General features: G+C 40.1%; 3 protein-coding genes across 3 annotated transcripts; 2 read left to right on the top strand and 1 right to left on the bottom strand.

The window, feature by feature from the left end:
- Window positions 1-4,069: 4,069 nt before the first annotated feature.
- LOC119727132 (1-phosphatidylinositol phosphodiesterase-like) lies at window positions 4,070-7,829 on the top strand. The gene is made up of 2 exons (XM_038198992.1): window positions 4,070-5,946; window positions 6,393-7,829. The coding sequence occupies exon 2, from the start codon at window positions 6,401-6,403 to the stop codon at window positions 7,235-7,237; it is 837 nt and encodes a 278-aa protein (XP_038054920.1). The 5' UTR covers window positions 4,070-5,946; window positions 6,393-6,400; the 3' UTR covers window positions 7,238-7,829.
- On the top strand, window positions 4,179-4,979 carry LOC119728086 (1-phosphatidylinositol phosphodiesterase-like). Its single transcript, XM_038200159.1, has one exon. It carries the CDS (start codon window positions 4,179-4,181, stop codon window positions 4,977-4,979), a length of 801 nt encoding a protein of 266 aa, XP_038056087.1.
- Window positions 7,830-9,011: 1,182 nt separating the features above from the next.
- On the bottom strand, window positions 9,012-23,396 carry LOC119727301 (vesicular inhibitory amino acid transporter-like). The gene is made up of 2 exons (XM_038199153.1): window positions 22,849-23,396; window positions 9,012-10,821 (listed from the first exon to the last, which is right to left on the bottom strand). The coding sequence occupies exons 1-2, from the start codon at window positions 23,197-23,199 to the stop codon at window positions 9,643-9,645; spliced, it is 1,530 nt and encodes a 509-aa protein (XP_038055081.1). The 5' UTR covers window positions 23,200-23,396; the 3' UTR covers window positions 9,012-9,642.
- Between the last annotated feature and the right edge of the window lie 679 nt (window positions 23,397-24,075).

The raw sequence follows: 24,075 nt of genomic DNA, 5'->3' as shown, positions 1-24,075 counted from the left end.
TGTGAATATTTTATATGGTCTATATTTCCATGATTGCTTAGGCTGTAGCCTGGTGGCCTAACGGTTACTCGGTTCGCCTTGCACCTGAAGGGGCGGGAGGTTCGAATCCCCGTCCCACCCCTGACAAAATTATCCAAAAAAAAAAAAAAAAAGGAAAAGCACAAAAAAAATATTCAAATTTACATTAAAATCCCAGCGTAGTGAAGCTGCTATTACTATAATTGGTATTAACATATACAAAATGGGTGCTGTACATAAAAAAATTAATTAAAAAAAGGGGTTCCTTTGTAGGTATAAAGGTGTAAGGTTGAAGAGTCGAATAGCAACAAGGTCAGTGAGCTGCAGCCTTTTACAACTGGAAATGGTGTAATCAATCTCACAGCAAAGTAATAAACCATGACAACGGAGTTATTGCGACTTAATGATAAGCATAGGGGCATGCCTATAGGCCTGCGTACATGCAAACAACACTGACAATTATTACTACCAACCAAAAAAAGAGAATTCAAGACAGACTGAAATTGAAACAACACCATCTCATAGCAACATTCCTGATGCATGCCATATCAACAATCGTCAGTTATTGTAGTTTTTCAACAGTTTGTGTGTATTTGCGAAATAACGCAATACTTTTGCGAATAACTTCGGCTCGGGTAATTATCAGGATCCAGAATCCAACCGGTCTTAAACAGAGTGTTTAAAACCGGCCAATCAACCTCATTAAAACCATTTGTACTGCATAAATCTGGTGTTTTTTTCATAGTTGAATCCAGTGAATTTAATTAAAGGTACAGTCCATCATTTGCAGCTGTCCAAAAAGTAACTGACGTAATTATTGTTGAAAAACATACTTTTTTTATTATTATTGTTAATGGTTTATTTCATTAAACTTTCACGGCCAAAAGGCCAAATTGCAGTTTAATTTACGCACGTTAAAAATCGTTATACATGTATATTGAAATTACAGAGAATTACACCGTGTGAAAGATACATTGAAAAGGTAAATCACAACAAAATAGAAAGTAACGGAGATAAAATAGGATTTAAAAGGAGATTTTCTCCACCAACAAAATAAAATGGCAGCTCATGCAGAGCGCTCTCAAGAAACAAATACTTGTTTTAAAGAGAATATTAATGAGACTAAACTCCCTGTGAAATTATTCTTGCTGGCCTGCTGTCATTTCGAAGAAAACAATGAAAAAAATGCCTTTCCAACGATGCCTCTTAAGGTAAAATCTGGACTTTTCTATTTCACGAGGCGAAGCCGAGTGAACTAGAAAAGTCCACATTTTACCGAGCGATAATATTCCTCCCATTTCAGAATTTAAAGCCACTCAATATTTGTTTTATAAAACTGACATACAGATCCTTGTCATTTGATATACATGTATTTGAACTTCTTTTTTTTTCAATACAAAAATGTATTTCTCAGTAAAATCTGTAAACTGTATTTTTCAGTACAATCTGGACTTTTCCAGTTCACTCGGCTTCGCCTCGTGAAATGGAAAGGTCCAGATTTTACCTTGCGATAATATTCCTCCCATTTCACTCTGAGCCACTCAATATTTGTATACTATTTGATGGCTGAACTTTAGACATGCTTTGCTGTGCTTCTCGATATCGCACAATGAAAAGAATATTATTTTTACAGGTCAACCACGTGCACTTGCCGACAATAATAACGTACATGCACATTCTCTAAAAAGACCTCACAATCATATTGGGCATGCATTTATTGTAACGACTGCAACAGTCCGTTTCATAGTGTAATATTGTGTGTATTTTGATTGAGTTTGCATTGCGTACTATGGGTTTATGGAAGTTGGGGAGTTTCCCTGTTTGAGAAATGGTCGGTTTGTCACGTGTGCATGTGAATAACTCATACCGCGCCAAAACCCGACACATTGCGACATCACAGTCACACAAAATGTCTCCCAAAACTATTGTTCTGAGTAAGTGACAATCTAATTTTGTCGTCACATATGAATTGATGATGGTCTTGTTTGTACTGCATAACCTAGTGCGTGTCCCTCGACAAGTGTTTTTTATGAATATTTAAAATGATTTTAATGTTCAGGAATGCTTAGGCTGTAGCCTGGTGGCCTAACGGTTATTCGGTTCGCCTTGCACCTGAAGGGGCAAGTGGTTCGAATCCCAGTCCCACCCCTGACAAAAGTATTTTAAAAAAATATAAAAAATAAAACACACCCAAAAAAAATATAATAAGAAAATTCACAAAAAAAATATTAAAAAAAAAAGCCCAAAAAAATATTAAAAAGTTTACATTGTAATCCCAGTTTAAGCTACTACAACAAAACAATTATAGTTGCGGTGTATCAAGCTACTGGTTAATGTGAAGGTGGTTCCTTTGTAGGTATAAAGGTGTCAGGTTGAAGAGTCGAATTGCAACAAGGCCAGTATGCTACAGCCTTTTACAAAAACTGGAACTTGTGTAATTAATTTCGTTTCCAACATTTATTTCCCTCCAGAAGCAATGTGATAAACCATGGCAACGGAGTAATGGAAGCATAATGACGAGAAGCGGTAGCTTAAAGGGGCATGCCTTTACATAAATACAAACAACACTGAAAAGTATTACCACCAACCAAAAAAAAAAGATTTCAATACACAGAGGACTTAAAGATATTGCCTTCTCGTAACAACACTCCTGATGCATGCAATATCAACAAACGTCAGTTATTGTATTTTGTAATCTTCATTCCTGAATATGTTGACTCTCGCCATGACGATATTTTCCTTACCGTTACCATATCCTCAGCGAAAATCACTTTGTTTTTTCTTTGCAGAGTTTCATTCGTTCATTTTGTACAAACAGTTGTTTGTGTTTTGCTTTTCTTTCCCTGACGCGTTTTAACATTAATTTTTCCTCTACTTTTTTTCTTTTTGTTGCTTTGTTTTTGTTTTGTTTTTGAATTTTGATTTGTTTCTGCGTTTGTTTTTAGTTTTTGTTTTTTTTATGGGGGGGGGGGGTTCCACCTTTTCAACTCTGACACAGGAGCTTCTACGCTACACTTTATGGTCGGTCGGTCGCTAGGTCGGTTGGTCTGTCTGTGTGTCTGTCCCCGAAAATTGAAGGGAAAAAAAGGATTTGACCAAAAATAATTGACTGAGTGACCAAATGCCATGATATGGTCATTAATGCACTCTTTCTTACCAGTGTCACATGAAAATCGGACTCGTATGGAAATCGGACTCTTTTCCCTTTTATTGGTTGAACCCTCTCACGTGACCGGTCCCTCTCCTAATTATCTATGCATGAGCATGCGCAATACCACCAATGAGTCCGTATTTCATTAAACCTAAATTCATGCTACACCGGAAGCTGATGGAACATCAGCTTTGTTTCGATCGATACGCATGCGCGTCTATTTTACAATTTATGTCTGTCCCCAAAATAAACCCCCTAAGTTGCCCATAAAATGTAACTACCAAATTGAAATGTTCACAATAAATTTAATACTAAACAACAATTATTTGTAACAATTCGGAAAAATGTTTATGAAAAGTGTGTAAATGGAGGCAAAATGTGTAATTGTGCAGTAATGTTATAGTCACATGGTATTTCGTATAGTGGTTGGACGGTATCAAGAAGGACTAAATGTCCCCAAAATTGACCAAAAGTATGGTGCTCCATCGGCGTCGCATTTTTCGCCAGGGCTTACTAAGCACTCGTTCTTGTTTGTTGTTGATTTTTTTAATGTTGGGGGTATTGCTTAGTTTCTTTTACTTCATGTAAATGTCTTACTTTTTCTTTTCATAAAATATTTTTATGTAGAGATTTTTTTGGCATTTTTTTATTTACTAGCATAAGACCTACTTTGTGAATGATTTTTTGTTTAGAAAATTATAATACATGAAAAGACACTGTTAAAATGAGGCAATGGACTGATTGTGCTCGATCGTTTAACTGGTATAGCGCCCTCTCGCGTGTAGGGTTGATAAGGGTCACCCTATAAATATACAAACCTTGAACCGTAAAAAGCTTTTTCGATCTTTGATCATTTCAAACTCCAGTGGCGATTTTTACGTGCAATTTGTGTACCAGTACCAAAGTAATGGAACTGTTTTATGATCTCTTAAACGCATTCATCTGTTCCACTGCAATTAGGCCCCTATTGGCAATTTGCCTCAGCGACTAAACAGACAAGGAGATCACCATGTCGAATTCAGACGTGAGCAGTACGAAAGACTGGATGTCGGGAATACCTGACGACTATTCACTAACTAATCTTTCTATACCAGGCACTCATGAGACGATGAGCCTGTACGGTGGGCCTCCTAAACAGTGCCAAACGATGAGCTTAAGCCAACAGTATGACGCCGGGATTCGCTTTGTCGACATCCGCTGTCGGCATTACAACGACGAGTTGCCCATCTTTCACGACGAGGTTCCGCAGCAGGCAAACTTCAGCGAGGTGTTAAAGTCCACAACGGAGTTCTTAGACCTTCACCCAACGGAGGTGATCCTGATGCGCCTCAAGGAGGAATACAAGCCCAAAGACAACACTCAGACATTTGCCCAAACTGTCCAGGGGTATGTCGAACATTACCCTAGGGAGTCGGTCTATCGAGGGGAGAGTTACCCTACCATGAAAGACGTCAGAGGCAAGTTGGTCATCCTTCGTGACTATGACGGCCCTGCTGACTTCGGATTGCCGTACGCCGATCTCGATGTGGAAGACCTCTGGCAAGTACCGAGCCTTTTTCCGGAAGACATCGGCAGAAAATGGAATGCCACGCGCGACCAACTTGAGACAGCTTCGCAAGGACCGATCGACACTGTCCTGTATCTGACCTACAGTAGCGGGGCCAGTGCCTTCGCCTTTCCCGAGGCCATCGCGGAGAGGATTAATAGGTATTTGAGTGACTTCTTGAGCAGAAAAGCGAGATGGGGGATGGTTGCTATGGATTTCCCGGATGCTGCACTAATCGACAAAATCATCAACTCAAACGTATAGAGATACTCTCAAAGCATTTTAAGGATCCTTTATAGGGACCCCTTTCCACATGATGAACTTTCGTTTTTTCTGCATGTAGGCCTACTTCTAAAAAAAATTAAAGTCCAGTATTTCAAGTATAACACTACAGTATTTTTGAATTAGTATGCTATACCATAGAGCAAGGAACAGTATACAAAGTGTTATTATGACACTACGGTTGTTAGGGCTCGCTTCGTGTACGTTCAATTCAAAAGACCTCCATGCATTCCCAATGGAACCGGTGAACAAAGCAAGTGTCCCCGGTGTCAACTCAAGCGATGAAAATACATTTGTATTTAAAATCGTCCGTGCATGAACCTTGTTGGAGAAGTTAACAAATTTAGTTCACTAAATCAGTACAATGTGTAAGCTCTATACCATGATGGTGATCGTACCATGGCGTTATGATCGGTGTGAAACTGTAGAAGTTCACGGTGTTGACTTTGGACTCACGCTGACCTAAAAGTTTGTTGTCGCTGTGTGTGGTACGGCAAAACTGAGCTAAAAATAAATACTTAATGGAATGATCACAACTCGTGACAGTGATGTGCTTTTTAAAGGTATCCGGGTTTTGTGCTATAGAGTAGGGCCTATGTTACTGTGGGGGAAATGTACTTCCTCATCAGTTATTGTATACAATTAAATCTGTACAATGAGTATAGCTCCTACCGCGAAACATATCCTTGACATATGATCGGTGTGAAACTAGAAGACTTAGTTCACATTGTTCACATGGATTCACGCTGACCTAAACGTTTGTTGACAACTTGCGTTGAGGAATTTCACGCAACGTGGTCACCCACACGCCCGCCATATTGGACGTCTATACAGTTGCAGACTAGTAAATAAACTAAACTGAACAAGGACAGCAAAGGGAAGAACAACCTGGAGAGGTCTGACAGAGGGCTACATCCTGCAGTGAATGGACGACGCCGTCACGTTAAAGGTAAAGTAAATAAACTGCCATAGACCCCAGTGATGAATACGCCCTCTTCCGAAATTCAGGAAAAATACTCACAGCTCACCGAGGAGTTTGAGATACGAACAATCAATAGACGATATTCGCACTTTTATTTTCTGTTCAATTTTTTTTTTGGTTATTTGGAAAAATTCCGTCCAAATAATGAGCAAATAATTATAACCGTCCAAAATGGCTGATCTTTCACCGTTCCCGTGAAAAGGTCAAGTGGATGCAAAAGCTAAATACGCTGTGTGTGGTACGACACAACTGAGCTAAAAATAAATGTAATGGAACGATCACAACTCGTGACTGAGGTGTTTTTTTCTGAAGATATCATAATTTAAGCTAGAGCAGGACCTGTATTATTGTGTGGAAGATGTAGAACGTCCGCATCATTTATTTTGTTTATTGATTTGTTGTTACCCGTACAGAAGTAACAATGCAGAAGATGTTTCTATTCATTTGGCTTGCAATGATCAACGTTGCCACAGCATTGAACACTAAAGATTGGATGTTCCGAATACCCGACAAGTATTCGACGACAAACATATCGATGCCGGGCACCCACGAGTCGATGAGTCGATACGGAGGGGAGACCACACAGTGTCAGAACACATCGCTCACCCAGCAGTTCGACAACGGGATCCGCTTTGTCGACATCCGCTGTCGACACCTCAACGACGAGTTGCTGATCTTTCACGGCCCAGTGCCCCAGAGGGCGACTTTTGACGATGTCCTGAAGGCCACGACTGAGTTTCTGGCCGCACATCCCAAAGAAGCTGTCTTCATGCGCGTTTCAGAAGAGTACACACCGGAAAACAACACCAAGACCTTCGCTCAGGCTGTCCAGATCTATGTAGATCGCTACCCAATCGGGGCACTCTACAAAGGGAAAGGATACCCTCCCATGAGTGAAGCCAGAGGTAAGCTGGTCGTCTTAAGAGATTACGGCGGTCCAGCTACCTTCGGCCTTCCCTACGGTGATATGGATATCGAAGACCAATGGCAAATTGAAGATCTGTCCAAGGAGGAGATCCAGAAGAAGTGGAATGCCGTGCGCGGCCATCTTGAAAAAGCCCAACTGGGACCTACCGGCACGATGTACCTGACTTACAGTAGTGGGGCCGGTGTCTTCGCATGGCCTGACGATGTTTCTGAACGGCTGAACAAAATGTTGGCTGGTTACCTGGGCGATAGTAAGGCAAAATGGGGGATGATAGCTATGGATTTTCCCAATGCCAAACTGATTGACATGATTATTGATTCTAACGTCTGAAGTGAACTGAATGTTTAATGCAAAATATATAACTAATACCTGATCTATCAAAGTTAGCAATATTGAAATGGTTTACATTGATGATTATTGTCAAAATTTGGGCTTTTCCCAAATCTGATTTAAAAAAGAAGGACTATTTTCTACCGAAATGTCAATTTATCTAAATGTGAAAATTGTACCGGTGTTTCTCCGTCAAGCGATGCAACCAAGAATTGTTTTTCCAGAAAAGTATTGTTTCAAAAATCAGAATGTACTTCCTTATCCTTCACGGGAACATGTACAGTATTACATTATGGTGTATACAAATCCAGAAGTAACGTCAAACAATTATACTTCGACATGTTTCCTTTCGACTGATACAACTTTTATTAATATATTAGACGAATGTGAAACAAAAACCAACGCAAACAGCCGACATTAGTTTTGCTACTTTAATTTCCATTCTTAACTTGAAAACAAATAAATAAAAGTTCGTCGTCCTGGTGCTAAGTTTACACGCGGAGAAGAAAAATGAATGTGGAATGGAATGGACCGATCCAGTAAGCCCCGCCCACTGTGCATTTGGCAAATTAACACGTGCTCCTCTCGATCCAATGCCACACTGCATTTTCCTGCCGCGCGCATCATACGCGCGTGCACGCATGTCGGACTTTTGTGCACGCACGTCGGACATAAATCACGGCTGTGATTGGTCAGAGCACCATGGGGCGGTGCTTACTGGATCGGTCCATTAAACTTGAGGGATTTGGTTAATGTATTACACGGGTTCTGGTGAATAACTGACACTAAATCACACAATTAACAAAACAATTATATATTAACACGACATACTGTCACGATTAGTTGTTTTACTTAGTTTGATTTCAAACATGTCACAATAAAAACTTAAGCTGTAAAACACTCAATATATACTCCGTTACTTATGTTAGAGGCTTTATTTAAAACATTTTGTAATAGCCACTGTGCGACTATTGAAATAAAAATCAAGCTTTTCTTAGCACCTTTTTTTTCCTGTAAACAAAAGAGGGAAACTTAGCGAAATCTGTTTCGCATACATTATATTATCATCTTTAACTAAACACGCTCTAAAAAGTCCCGTGTAAGATTAGACCTGGAATCCTGGTCATATTCGACCTGACACTTTTTGGGGTCCAAAAGGCACTTTTTTCCGGGTCAAACAGACCCAGAAAATGATCAAGAAAAGTGCCATTTTGACCCGGAAAAGTGCCATTTTGACCCGGGAAAGTGTCAGGTCGAATATGACCCGGATTCCGGGTCAATTCTACCCCGAAACTTCTTTAGAGTGCATGTGTTTTATAATGGATACACTTCGTATCATTATTAGCTAAAATAAACACTACACGCTGTATTTTTTTTTATCAATTTACTATCAACTGCCCGTTTCTGATATATCTGCAGTGCTTGAATATATACCTACTACATGTACAGTCATACTACTTGCAGTAGAAACTCTACAACATAACGCTAAAACGAACCAGATAACATTCTTCTTTAGGAGGGTTGAAATCGCCTCACGTTGCATGGCATATTTTACAATTATTCATTAACAGTTTTGAAACCGAAGGCCAAATGCATTTGATTAACTCGCCGTCTGGCGACAGGGTGAATAAGAAAAAAACAATTCATATGCAACCTTATGAGAATTGTTTTCGTTTTGCTGAAAGAACACTTACATTTTTTGTGATCCGTGGACAGAACTTTATAGCGGTGTTTGTGTTCAAAATTCCGTAACTTGAAAAGTACATGAGTGATTTGAATGATTCTTGTACTAAACGAAAGCCGAATGACTGGGCTTTCATATCATAGATTTTAAAAGTGCTACAGCCAAAACTTTATGAAAAATCGGTCCTGCAATTTGGGCTTTTTAAATTTTTTTTACTCACCCTGTTAGCCCCAAATTCTAACCTCTTCACTTAATTCGTTAAGATCAAGTGTGCGAACCTGGACTTATAATGAGTTTATGCAAATATGACGATTTGGACACACAAAGGGATTGCAGCCGGCCGTTATTTTTTACCTGAATTAGGGGCATGGGCTGAGGTGTTTAATTCTAATGTTTCAATTTTCAATTAATTGGTTTGCTTTTTTCTGTAACTTTTGTTTTGTTTTGAGATTAAAGACACTCAACCATTAAAAAAACGCTTAAAGTTTACATCACAGATATGGTGACTCAAAATTGTCAACCCATATACGTATACTCTCCAATGCAAACTTTTTACGAAGCCTTTTGCTCAAGGATTTATCTGCAGACAATCCGATTATCTTTCCCGGGGAATGAAAATTCTTCCTTTGGAATAAATTTGCATATGAAGTCATAATTTATTCATTCTTGCGTTTAATATACATCAAATCATAAAATTACTACTTTGAGAAATGAATACTAATTATTGCTCTTCGTGGTATATTTTTATAAGTGCCTCCATCGAGTAGATGATTCCGATTAGACCGACGATCATACCGCTCAGAATTATAAATATATTTAAGAGTTTCTGGTACCAAGGAATCTCGTGCCACTTGATCTTAAGATGGAACCAGCAGGGCCAGACGAAGGACAGCATGGTGCCGGTAAAGCTACCGATCAGCCCCATCAACAGGTTGAAGTGGGGTATGAAGATTGCTAGGAGCATGGTGAAGATGACCACGAGGGTGCGCAGAGCCACGGACCAGGAGTTGAGGTACCCGTCCAGGGCGTAGCAGGAGGGGAAGAAGGTTCTGGGGCGGCCGCTGAAGAAGGCCCTCTCGAGGAGCTCAATGGCGGCATAGAATGGCAAAGGGTAGGACAGCAGGGCTTTGATAACCAGCACAACGTTGACAACAGCACGGAAGCCTTGAGTGGGCAGGTTATCTGTGATGATGTCACGTGTGCCGGGGCCAAAGGTCAGGAAACACAGGTAAGCGAAGAGGGCCTTGAAGAGACCGGCTAGAGCGTGGGTCCAGTACAGCATCTTGTTGAACTTGGAGCGCTCCACCATGCCTCCTTCTAGACTGGGCAAGAAGATGTGGGAGGTGTAGCTGAAGATGACGATCCCCATGGAGACTGGGAAGTAGTGGATGTCCACGTGGACGGCGACGTCACCCCAGTGCCAGTGCGCGGCGTAGCTCAGGCAGAAGCCAATCAGAATCAGGTTGACGATGACGTGGACGATGGCGTTACCGAAGCTTAGTCGCGACACGGCCTTGAGGTCTCGCAGGAAGGCGCAGGGCACTACGAAGAAAGTAGCCAGCATGGTCCACGTGGTCTCGTCCAGCTTGTTGGTAGGGAAACTATTGCTGAGCAGGTCGCCGCACAGCACCAGGTACAATATACACGTCATGATCAACTCGATGAATTGCGCCGAGTGCACGATCTGCGCGGCGAAGCGGTCCCCCCACACCTCCTTGGCAATGTCCACGTAGGATTCGCGCACGCGCATGCGCAGACCGGTGACGTCATCAGTGACGTAGAGGCACTCGACCAGGATCTTGCCGGTGTAGCAGGTGACAATTGCTGCGGATATGAGTGCTAGGAGGCCCCAATAGCCACCGTGTAGGACTGCATAGGGTAACGCCACTAAGAACATGCCCTGCACAAAGAGAGAAAGGAAAAGACGGATGCGCGTTAATACAAGTGAACAATTCCATGCAGGTGCTAGCATAGCCCGTTATAATGTACTCCGTCATTAAAGGACGTCTGGGCTACTGCTAAATGCTAATATAACACAGAGTCAACTAAAAATTGCTTTGCAACAGAAGGTCACCAGCCAAAAGCACCATTATCATGCGATTTACATTGTTTTTGACCTGCATCGGATTACATTAATTGCATTTGAGTTTTTGACTAATTTGCTATAAGAACTGTTTTATGCGGGGTTGAGGCAACACTGTGTTTTTGTTTTGAAATTGAAGGCACGTGCACAGGCTTCAACTGTTAAATGAGGTCCTCATTGAGAGAACAAATTGTGACCAAAATTTACACCTTCCTCAATAAGGTCTACATAACGACACGGAGTCTACATATTGATTAAAGCAAATTGTGGCCAACGCCTATAGCATCCTTATGGAAACCATGAGTCGCATCCACTATAGTGTCACACTCAAGCTGTTGTACGTGGTCCAGGTAGCGATTGAAAATCAAATACATTGTACATAATATATAACAAAGAGGACAACTCGTACAATAATGAAGAAAAGAATACTGCTTTCCTTCACGAAGGTGTTTTGCACTTTTTATCAATTGAAAGACATGATCACTGTTTTGGAATGGGAATCACACTCCAGATCTGAGAACATGCATGGCGAATCAATGATCGCCTAATCTACAATTTTTATCAATCAATGTGCGTTCTTTCAGTAGCTAGCGATGCGGCTCGTCCCTTTACATCAAACCATCAAAGATCCCTGAGCTTCCTCCAGGCAAAAGAGGATCCTCACAGGAAAAAAACCCAAACAAAACATACCAGAGCATTTTAGGTCAAGTCTGAAAAAAAAATATTGGGAATTGCGCCTGGAAGGGGAAGCACTTGATGCGGCACTTATGGTGTTAGAGTGGCGTTGTAGTGGCGGGTTGTACGGATGTTAAGACCGCTTTCATCGCCCGAGGGGGTAAGTCTCTAGCACGAGGCATCACCGCGTCAAGATTTATTCTACGTCTTAAAGATGAGGTTGTATGGCAGGCAAGGAGCGTGGACGATTGTATTATCAGGTATACTGCAAGACTCTACTGTTGACGTGTAGGCTATAACTCTTTTGCTCGTGTGCTGGCAAAAAAAAATCGATTCTATGTACTCATACAAGGCAGTCACTTAATTGAATAAGCAAAATGAAATGCTGTCTATGGTATAAACCTTAATTCTTTACCAAACCTGTTTTGGGAATGTGAATTTCGCCAGAATGTTTACAAAACAGACAGGTACACGCACACACAGGTTTGTTTATGGTGTAAATCGAGGATTTTCTGTTGTTCCTCTTCCCTTTTCCCTTGTTTATACTCTAACTTTTTTGCAACAGCTCTCATTGGTTTTGTACACGTTTTCTAATCGAGGTTGTCCTCGATTTGGTTCCTGTCCTCAATTCATCGCTGATGTTGCACGCGTGTGTCCTCGATTTACACCATAAACACGCACACGTATAACTAGATTCTTTTGTCGTCGTGAAGTTTCCAGCATTTTGGAAACCTCCGATGTGATACGCGTACATATTTCATCTTTTGACAAAAATTGCATCTTCATATTGCACAAGACAGTGAGAGAAATTATGCTTGAAGGTGGTTGAATTAGTCCGCGCGGCCTAATTATAAATTTTATTATAAGTTGACGAAGCCGCCACGGTTTCTTATGGGTTATTGCACCCATGGACGAGGCAGGAGCCGGAGGGTCAAGCGGTTTGCTTCAGGGGAGATTACGGAATTGGGTACAGAATTTGCTGTGCCGTTGGTGCCCCTGTCCTGAAGCAGCTGTGAATAAACAAAACCAGCAAAACAACCGTCCGATTAAATTGGTAATTCCCTGTTTGGTGACAATTGACCCCAAAGAAGTGGGTGTCTTGCTCAGAGCGAATCCCTTTGCACAATTATTGTGCATATTTTAGGCTTATTTTCCGTGTTGGTGTTGCAAAGTTCATATCTCTGTAGCCTAATGCCTAAAGAGTAAAAAAAAATGCACTCAATTGACTGAAACGATAGGGACAAGACGATTGAGAATGGGTTGTATTTAGTCGAATAGATGATGTTTTCATTCGAGTTTGCATTGGAGTGATAATTTTTCAAAATATTTTGATCTGAAATTATGTAATATTAATGAAATCTGGTCCCTAGTTTCACACTGAAAAAAAAAAACCAACAGAGATGTGTTATGAAACATCGATGATATCTATATCGATTTAAGACTACAGGTGTGCACTTTATACCACAAGTTTTACAGTGCACTCTTTGGAAAGTAGAAAGTTTGCAGAAGTCAATAAACAAATACTTTCTTCTCACTGAGGTTTTTTCCAGTTCTTGTACATCTTTGTAACGCATCTGTTGATGTTGCATCATGAATTAAATTCTTTCTTTTTTGCTTGTACATGTAGCAAAAATAACCGAAGCATTGCTTAAGGGATGTAAACAGCATTAGTGCAAACAGTGCTCACGATGATTTACGAAACTTCTCGAAAACAAAATTGTAAATTGCTGAGATGTACAACACTGATTTTATGATTGTTTACAATGTGGCGTCACTGGATAATGAATCGTCTTGAAAACAAGGGGGAAAGCAAATCAACGAAACAGAAGACTAAATCTGAAAAAGAAGAATATTTTCAGCTATTCTGGCGCCATGGAACCGCCTTATATATGCATGAGATGTTGCTAATGTTGTTGCATCTCTGATCCTCAGAGAGAAGTTTTCCCCCCTTAAATCCTGTACTTTGGGAACGAAGGAATGGAATGTTTCTGTATTATCCGGCTGATTACGTCCATGGCAGCCACCTGTCTTGATTATCGATCTCGAGCCTGTCTTTATTCATCTGTCTGATTTGGTTATGCCGTACACCGGGACTGGTCGGGCTTGCTCCTTGATGTAGCCTAGACTCGATTTGGGAATTCGGAGGGGGAAAAACACCGATAATTATTGTGACAAATTATTTCTCACGCTGGGCTAGTGCAACTGGCTCTTTGGAAGTATAGACAAATCTTAGCACAATGAGAATTCTATGACGAAGGCCCCCTTCAATGGTGAAAGCATTATGCTAGCTATTGTTCAGACAATCGGTCACAGGGCATTTGCTTTGTACAGTGTGGTCCAAAAAAAAAACGTTTACACTTTTTCAAATGTAGATTTCTTGGAATTGGGGAGACATGTCAAAATTGTTTCAAGATATTCCGAAACCACAGCATCTTCGTGGTATATGGTGAAAACGGCGCTGAAAATTAAGAAACGGCGATGGTTTGAAGAAAGATGGTAAAAAAAACCCAGTTTGTCCACACGTAAGTCTACGAGATATGGTCAACACAATGGCACTGCACGCATAAAGAACCGCAATCATTGTAAGTAGGTCTACACGACTGCCATAGACGTGGACAAACTAATTTTTGACAATTCTTCTGTAAATGGCCGCTATTTCTTAACTTGATCTATATTATTTTCAACGCCGTTTTCACCATATACGACCAAGATCTTGTAGATTAGGAATACATGTATCTTAAAACAATTTCGACATGTCTCTTCAAATATAAAAAATCTGCCTCTGAAAACGTGTAAACTTTTTAAGCGTGCAAAATGGTTTCTCCTTTGAGGCCTCGTGAGAGTACAGTGATCACGAATCGCCGGGCAATATTGGAAGCGAGGCTTTATGTGCATGCGCATAGCAAAGGCTCATTTGTGTTGTTCCTCGGCTATTACGTAAGATTTCAATCAACTGGGCAGAGAACTTGCCAGATATGCCCCCCCTTTTTTTAGCCCAATCGTGGAAAGGCCAATTAAGATATTGAGTTAATAGTAGCTCTGAACGACAGTTTATACCTGTTCTTGCTTCTGTTTCAAAATATCAGTATTTTACATCCTTTACCAAAATGTAATCGCTAGGCAATTCTTGTACAAAATAAAAAGAGTACAAAAAGAGAGTAGTTAACAAAAATAAAAAACAGAAATGTGGAAAAGGCAGCTTTTGAAGAAAACTTATTGATGTCGACTCAATAATCAAAGACATTTGTAGCTAAATGAGAAAGATTCGTACCAACACAGAGAGTAGAATTATAAACGTTGTTGGGTTATTTTCGGGAACCCTTCGAATCGATTAACGGCATTCGATCGATACTCGCACTTGTTTTTAGTACTCCACGGCTGCCGCAACATCGTACTCAGGGCTCGGTCAATTACCGATGTATTAATTCAGTGATGAGCACGATGACGAATCCAGCTGACAAGTGACCAACCGGTGACCGAATAAATGGAATTCAATTAGTGGGCTCGGTCAGTTCTCAGTATCCCAATTCGGTTCTAAATTCTCGTATAAGCTCATCCTTATCGAAGATTTAATTCTGAGATTTAGTTAAAGATTTCACTTTTTTTAGTGAACTCTTTAATTTCCTAAGAGAAAGACTAGGGACAAGACTGTTTGGAGTGAACATCACAGATTGAAATCATCAGTTAAGGCGAAAATGTAGTGACGACTTGATGTATTCAGATTTTTTTTTTATTAGAGTCGCCTATCACACGGCCCTATTTCAGGGCCACTCGAGGTAACGAGGGCTACACAAAGAAGGGATAGAAAAAGAAAGCCCAAACAAAATAACCTTAAAATTACTGTATTTCACTCTAAGTCGTCTTTTCCGTAGTACATTCGGATGTGATCAAGTGGAAATATGGAAGAACATGCACAAAACGAAAACACAAACAGTTATTTGTTGGGGGTATGCGAGATTTGCCTTACAGAAGTCCATAAAATAAATGCTTGATAAAAACCGTCCGTCCATCAACGAAAAAAATTATTACTAAAGGGTGAAGTTAATTAGCATAACCAGTCAAGGACAACATTTTACTACTCAGGCGCAAGAGCAAAATTGAACTAATTGACAAATCAACCGCTCCGCTTCGACCAGCCACTCCATAAAAACTCAAGTACAGCATCCACTTGTAAGACAGATGCAGTAATGCAATTTCACATGCCTGCATTTCAATAGAGATATATAAGCACAAAACAACTGTTAACAAAATTAATAAGTGTTCTAAAGTAGCCTACATGTAGGAATGTAAGATTATTATCACATAAAGTAATGAACACTAATTCAACGGAAGGTGAAAAAACACTCGGGGCTATTTTAAAAGAAAAGTATACTTTCGTTTCTAAGCTGTCGAATGAAAACTATATATGAGACGCACAAAAAGTCCAACGACTCTGAGGTGATATTTTTTCAAGAATTTTAATTTCAGGGTGGATCTGCAAGACACTGCCACAAGCGTTTCGACCTATTTGCACAGCCGATGTGTGTATAGTACATACAAATATTTACGGATGTCATCACGGTAGAAACAGACGGGTCTATAAAATTGGAGTAGCGATTGACTATTGAAGCATGCGGACACAGAACTATTTTCAACTGGTGCCTATTCAACCTTAAATAATGCAACTGATTCAAAGCAAAGTGAAATACCTGTAATCAAATCCAGTTAAAAGTAATTAAGAAAATGACATTTCAGATTGAGTTTAGATAAAATATTTAAATAGGCCTATAATATGACATGCATGAAGAGGGTATACTTTTAGCCGTCTTTCGATGTGTGGTTAAACATTAACTCCCCGTATTTGTTCAAATCAGTGTTTATTATTAAAGGCATAGGGAATATGATCATATACATTTATCCCAGAAGTAACATACCGAATTATTATCAAATAGTTTACTTAGATTAAAGATCGTACTTGTACTGACACCACATGGAATGATTCCATCTGGCTTGCTGTCATTTAGAAGAAATCATGAAATGTCGGTGGTTTCCAACGATCAGCCAATTGACTGATCTTTGGAGACAAAGAGTGCTGTGGACGAAATCGTGTTCCGTGATCAAAAGATTGTGCACGGTTTTTCACTATTTTTTTTTCTCAAAAAGTGTAATATCCACAGAGCTGAAACTCCAATATGTATGTTGTGAACATTCTTCTTTGGATTTTGGGTGGTGTTATTTGAAACGAACAAAATGATCCTTTATTAAAAAGTTGGATCAGGAACATTTGGTAAAATAACAAGAAAACGTTAATTACCAAGGCTTCGGTTAAAAAAATGAACGATTCATTCCTTTTTATATAATGATCCAGCCTGGTTTGATTTTTTTTTAGAGATAAGCATTAATAATCAATGCTTATAAGTCGAGGATGCCAACAAATGTAGTATTATAAGGAACATTGGGTGCATTCTCAATAACTACACTTGAATATTGGAAAAGATAATTGTGATAGTACATTTTGGAGTAACGCTAACGTCGTCATTACCGCTGCTTAAAAAACATTCCTTGTGATCTTATTCTGAGGTTTGTGATTTTTCTTTAGCCGTGAAAGACATTGATGTAAACAAAACAAATTGACGGGAAATTTGCTCACGAGAGCGCGAAAGCATGGATGAAGCCAATAGTCAAGGCCTTCTCATCAATTCTCGTTTAGTTCTCGAGCACACGAAAGATGTTGCTTATACAATCAGAATGCCAAGAAATATCTCTCGATTTCAACTCCTTACAGTCGAGTGTCGTATAAGTGCCGCAGACTCATGGAGATAAATCGTGCAGTTAAGCCAGCACTTTATGGATTTCCCGAACCACGGAATCCTAGTTCTTCTCTTCTTAATGGACGGAAGCCGGCCCTCGCTTCGCCCCGATCTGTCGATTCGCCTCTCTCATCTATTTCCATTTACAACTCTTGCGTCTTGTAGCGTGGTCTATAATCGTCTTTTCGTGGAGTAAAACTCTAGTTTTTGCGTATATAGAAGGTCAATTATTAGTGGGAGCGTAGAGTAGAGATGTCTAGCCCGGTCTCGGCTCTCGGTATATGCAGATCGGGAGTTCTCTAAATCGTGATTGTGTCTACACTGCCAGCACCTGAATCAACACAGCGTAGCTTTGATTGGTTGTTTTCGTATCGAGTCTGTACTGAGGTTGGCGATTTTTTTCTTCTCCCCCTTACATGAGAAATTGATCGTCTCAATCCAAGACATGGCTCTTTTTTTTCCTTCAGGAGAAGAGGACAGGACGTCGTATGTACTTGTCTTGTTCTATCCATCTCGACACTCCACCATAGGGAATGTTAGTTTTAAATGTCTCCATTGGGCCTACATTTTACTAACTATGGATTTGCACGGTTACTTTCCGAGAGGAAAATAAACTTCTTTATAAAAATGTTTTAAATGTATTTCGATTTGTTTATTTTACTTTATAACATAACAGCGCCCAAACATCTTGCTATCTTTCTTTTCTCGATTGTGCGGCGCATCTTACTTTTGTTGCGACATGGCATTACAGGAGCCTCCCTTTAATTCATGTACGCACATGAGTATCGTTTGAATACGAAACAAAGTAAACAATTCTTTTGGATCATCACAATAAGATTCGAATTTTTTTTTTGCCAATTAAAAACAACAATGATTTTTTTTCTGTATATCACGTATTTGGCGGTAACAAAATTATAATGACTCTAACGCGATAAGTCGAAGAAGAATAATTGGTGTAGTAAATTCGTTTGTTTTGAAAATATCCTGTTTACGACAAAATTTAGAACCTTAATATTATTAGTAATCAAAGAACACGGAGTTGTTTACCGATATTTAGCTACATTTTTGCCGTGCTGCTTGTTGTCACGTGTATTTTCTAGTGTATTTTTTTTTCATTTAAGGCCAAGTCGTCAGTATGCGAGTCATTCTATTAACAGATGCATTTTGCATGCGGCCCGCTGCAGTGATTAATGTAATTATGGCTATTATGAAAGTTGATTTGATTTATTCTGACGTCATTAAAGACGGACCTAGCCGCGCCGGCGGAGGACAGATGTAACTATAATTTGAGTGACAAACGGCTACCTCTGCTTCCAAACAATTTATTAATTTCAGTGCTACAGTTAATTAATATTGTGCGTGCACAGTCACCAGAGAATAGATGCATGAGTAATATTAAACATTTACAATTTACAGAAAGATGTTATATTTTAAACGGGTGAAGCATATAGGTTTTTGAACCTTTATCTGTGGACAAACATAAGTGTCGAATATAATGACATTGCATTCACAGAAGATACGAACAAGGAGAAGACAAGAACATTATCACCGAACCATAAATAACTACACTTTAGGAAGATGAATAATGAATTCAAATAAATGAGATTTGAGGGAATTTTAGCTCAGCTAATTTGTATCGCATTTTAAAAATCCTCTTATATCTACAGTGACCTTATATTATAGTGTAAACGTTTGTTCAGCAAGAAAGATTGAAAAACCACGAGGACCAAAGCGATTGCTTTATACGAACCGTCTTCCCAAATATTAACTTCTAAAAATGAAAACAACTTATCATAACTCGATCGACAAAAAGGTCGGAAATGTTACTCTAAATGTTTAATACATGTATATCGAGTCCAACATTAGTCAAAATAGTCACTGTTGGGCAAATTCTTTCCAAATGTGGATACAATTTTCTCAAGTTCACCAACTTTCCGTCATAATAACAAAGTTCAATATATATTCCACCTATACTATTTCCTGACGTAATATCAAGTATCGCGTTCATACAACTAGCCCTAATAATTCATATTTAAGCTTCCTTTAGCCTGCCCCTGTGTAAAACCTATCGGTACACAGTTTCGCAAGAAAAACTTCTAAAATTCTTCCTTTAATGCTATGCTCTTCAAAGCAGGCTCTGTCGATAAAATCGTCTCGTGTTTGTTTTTTTGCGTAGACAGTTTTCCTCGGCTTCTGAGACACAGATGGTCCAATACCAGACATTGGTTTTTGCATTTTGAAAATTAAACATTGATTTCTTGCCAGCTTCGAGCGGCAAAAACTAGAACACGTGGCGTATTCTTCGGTTAAAATTAGCAGAGTATAGGATATGATAGGGGTTCCCGATTTCGAAATGACGTATAGGGAGTGGACGGAGTGTGCTGTAGGGTACTGTAGGGTACTCATGGGCAAGCTAGAGGGGACATGTGGGGTGCAGTTGGTCTGCTCAAGGGGTGCACAAATGGTGACAAGGGGTTCTGAATGAGCGCACAGAAAAGATTTCTTTGGGGGGATAACAGAGAGCAATGAGCTGCACGTTTGAATGGAACACCACATATTGAGAAAATGAACGTTAATATAAGTGCTATGGTTTTGCGTCCATTAAGAATGTTTAAAGTGTACCTTCCCTGCGTCCAGAGGTTTTTTTTTTTTTCAAGTAAACTCATCCCCCTCAATTTATGTGGGCACGCCCCCACGGGAACGTCCTTGGCGATAGGTCATTATGTCCGCAGAAACATGCCGTGCGTAATTTACACGGCGATACGGATTTCGAGGCCGTCTAAAATTCACTCGAACTGTACTGGCTCAGGTGGCAAAGCTTCGCGCCAAATTGGTCTGGAAATTGTCAGCTGAATTAAATGAGAAATAACCCGAGCAAATGCGACCGTGTTTTTTCTCTCCATTTCATGGAAGGGGTAGCCGCTCCATGTGCAGGAAAGTTAATCAGTCAGGCGACAAGATTTTTACGTAATTGAATTCTTACAGTAGGCTAGTTTTTCTGCCGTTTTGGGCAAAACAGGACAAGTCGAGCGCAGCTGACGGAAAATTCTCATGTTGCGTTCATCTTCAAGTAAACCTTATTTTTCTTACTATAACGGGCAGAGAGACATTCAACATTGGGGTGCAGCTTACAACATGATACGGTAAAGTGAAATCATCAACCAGAAAATCTAGATCCTTCTCACTCTGGGGAGTTTATCAATGTCAAAATATGTTTCGTGATTATCCGGCAACATTTGTGTTTCAACAGACCAAATTCATGACGCTATACTCCTCCGTTTTTAGTTGGTTATCTGAATGAATATCTTTAATGATTCGCTCAGTAATTCGCCCATTGTTTCTTCGTATTATTTATATAATATTTATTTTTGCTGGTCCTAGAGGGCCGGCCTCTTTGTACCTATCTCACTGACTGTCACTTGTGGCTTAGACTGGTTGTAGGATGGTGAAGAGACCCGGGCAGTGCTATTGTTTAGGATTACCCAGTAACCACGTGCACGAAAACACTTCCAGTGAATAGACTAATCCGGCGGCAGCCATTTTGTGCGGTGGCACCAGGCTCGCGCGAGTCGCGATCGTGTGTACTACCCGCACTCTGGGCTCCTTCGACCAATATAGGAAAGGGGTCTACCCGATGTTCCCCAATGTCGATGTTCCCCGAAATCCTTAGGATTAGGGTTAGGGTTAAGCCTAGTGGTAGGGTAAGTGTTAGGTTTGTAGGGTAAGGATTTCGGGAAACTGGGAACAGAGGCATGCACCCTATAGGAAATACCAAAATGCGCCTCGTGCAGCATGCGAGTGAGCCAGGGTGACAGTTTTAGCCGAGTTTCGGCTAGATTTGAAATATTTTTTTTTTAATAAATCGCATTTGACAGAAAATCTGGTAGAATGAAAATTTTTAGCAAATTTCTAGCCGAATTCTGCAAAATTGGTGATTCTGACAGAAAAAAAGGAGCAGATTTGAAAAATATACCTAAATTGTTTTGAAAAAGCTTCAATTTTGTTCGAACAAACCCTTGCACGTACAACGGAACAGGTAGGCCAGTCTAAGCGTTGAGGTTCCCTGATGTGTACGAGTACACAGTAAAGTACTTTAGACATTGTTAGCCAGGCTAGACACGTACCATTATAAAAAATAATAATAATATATTTTTTAAAGGACATGTAATTTGTTTGTTTTTTTGTTTAAGGAAATGTTATTACATCTGCATGTGAGTATAACACATCTGCATGTGAGTATGTGTTTATAATGTATTTCGTGTAATTGTATGTTATTTGGAGGGTTTTGGTTAAATCTAGCAGATTTTTGAAGTGCATCTAGCAGAATTTAGCCATTACCTTACGGGTCACCCTGCGTGTGAACGTGACACCACCGCTGTAAAATCTTCTAATATACTGGTCGCCGGATTCCACGATAGCCATTGAATAGAATTTTGAACGCTCTGTGACCAGCTTTACAAGACTTGTCTAGTCTTGTTTAATTCACATCAGTGGTAATCTTTTTGGCCAGATAATAATCTTGTGCAGCATCCACAGGACATCACCAAAATGGTCATGCTGGACAAACTAATATAATAATTTGTCTGTACCGCTCGTTCACCTGATGACGCGTGTATAGAGTTTCGTGACGGGTCGATGTTCGACCCCATAAATCCAACGCACCGTCGAACTATACACTAATTTGACCGGTTAAAGTCAGGACACGTTCGCCATAAACATATCCTTCAAAACACTGCTTTGTGAGTTCGATAATGTCTTTCTCCTTTGGAAATCTTATAATATTTCGTGTCATCTTCAGCTGAAAGAATGCACTTGCTTACTAGCTCCGCGAAGAGGCATTTTCCTCATTCGCTTTATTCAACGTAATGAAGTTTTCTCTGTTGGTCGTAACGATATAAAAATCCTGAAGTCGGGAAGTAATATATAGAAGATAATGACAATAATTTGTCCTGTTCAAATTTCTTAACAAACCAAAATAAACAAGAAAAAATGGACAGATCTTGAAGTTAGGCAAGTTATCTGTATTTTTCAGGAACTTGTTAAGGAATACAGCACTGTTATAATGAATATTCATACCTGACTATGAAGCAATAAATTACTATTAGGTTTATGTTTGCTGTCTATAGGTTTGGTGTTTGTAGAAAAGCAACACTTTACATATTCAGGGAAACCTGAAATTGATCGTCTCAATCTAAGAGGTGGCTCTTGTTTCCTTCACTAGAAGAGGAGAGGACGTCGAATGTACTTGTCTTGTTCTATCAATCTCGATACTCCACTATAGATTACCACTCATCATCAAGTGCATGGTAAATACCAAAGCCTAACATCTGTAATAAATTATGTTTTGGAAGATGATAATTTGGGAAAAGTGTACACTCACCTGTATTGCATTGGTAACGTTCCATCCTGCATCCCAAGTCGATATCTGCTTCTTGGCGATGTTGACATTGCTAGCTTCTCCGTAACTCCGCCCCGTTTGCCCGGCCGAGGCCAGGGGATTACCGGCCGCCGACACCCCTCCATTCACCACCGGTGGTTTGCCGTTCTCCGCCCCTCCGTCCAGTTGTGCTTGGTCCCCTTCCCCGGGGCCCAGCACGGACAACTCGGTGGAGTCGCATTTTGCGAAGTGAAGGTGTTCTTCGTCTTGCTTGCCGCGCGGTAGGAGCCCGCCTACGAAGTGTCGAATTCGCGCCACCGGAGCTCCTAAACCCGGTATAGGATCGTAGCTCATGATTTCACGGCGGGAAAAAAAAGCCTCGGCGAAAAAATTGTCACAATGAAAAGGTTTTGTTTATTCTGACAGCGCGGGAGGTAGGGAGTCTCTTAGATGTCGGCCGGCGCGCGAACTCTCACCATAACGACTCAGCTGTGTGCAGCATCCCGTGTCTAGATTGCAACGGAAGAGTTGCTACGCACGCAATCAGTGCGGAACGGTTTCCGCTCCATGTATGTGTAAGCGGTTTACTGTGGCGTTTTACATGCGTGTGCGCGTGACGTCACGGTGAACTTTATTAAACCACGCCTTCTTTGCGGCTACGAATCAGCGGTGCTCGCTCTGCGCATGCGCGGGTTTTGACCCAAGGGTCAAACATGGTCATCGGTTGTTCACAGCAACGGCTACATACGTCCCAGCACTTTCCCACGATGTAAAAATTGTCAAAGACCTAGGCTATATCTCTAGACAAAAAAATCGGACATTACATGGCCAAATACAACTTTATGCTTCACATAAAAATTTCGCGTACATGCACTCCAAAGAAAGTTCTACATTCAACTGACGAGTACGCAAATGTAATTTTTGAATAAAATTATACTAATATCCGTGTTCAAGGTTGTGCACTAACACGTCATGAATGCAAACAAAACTGATCATTTATTCATTTCATAGTGCACACGTTTAACCGTTTGTTTTGTTTTGTTTGCCCATCTTCCTTTCATAAAAGTGGTAAAAATGCGTATTCAAAAACACCATGTTTACACTACATCAATGTATTTTTAAGAGATGAAAAACCTGGCTTTTTCCCAATGGTAGTATCAAACGCAAACGTCTTACTTGACAGTAAAGGCATTTGAGGACAAGTTGAACTGATTGTAATATGTCCGTCCT

Source organism: Patiria miniata, unplaced genomic scaffold, assembly GCF_015706575.1.
Source record: "Patiria miniata isolate m_02_andy unplaced genomic scaffold, ASM1570657v1 HiC_scaffold_20, whole genome shotgun sequence".
Lineage (NCBI taxonomy): Eukaryota > Metazoa > Echinodermata > Asteroidea > Valvatida > Asterinidae > Patiria > Patiria miniata.
This window is presented reverse-complemented; position numbering and strand designations above follow the sequence as displayed.

Coding starts and splice junctions, on each gene's coding strand:
- LOC119728086 (XM_038200159.1), top strand. CDS start 4,179: ATGTCGAATTCAGACGTGAGCAGTACGAAAGACTGGATGTCGGGAATA.
- LOC119727132 (XM_038198992.1), top strand. CDS start 6,401: ATGCAGAAGATGTTTCTATTCATTTGGCTTGCAATGATCAACGTTGCC.
- LOC119727301 (XM_038199153.1), bottom strand. CDS start 23,199: ATGAGCTACGATCCTATACCGGGTTTAGGAGCTCCGGTGGCGCGAATT. Junction 10,822..22,848: donor ACGTTACCAATGCAATACAG/GTGAGTGTACAC, acceptor CTCTTTGTGCAG/GGCATGTTCTTAGTGGCGTT.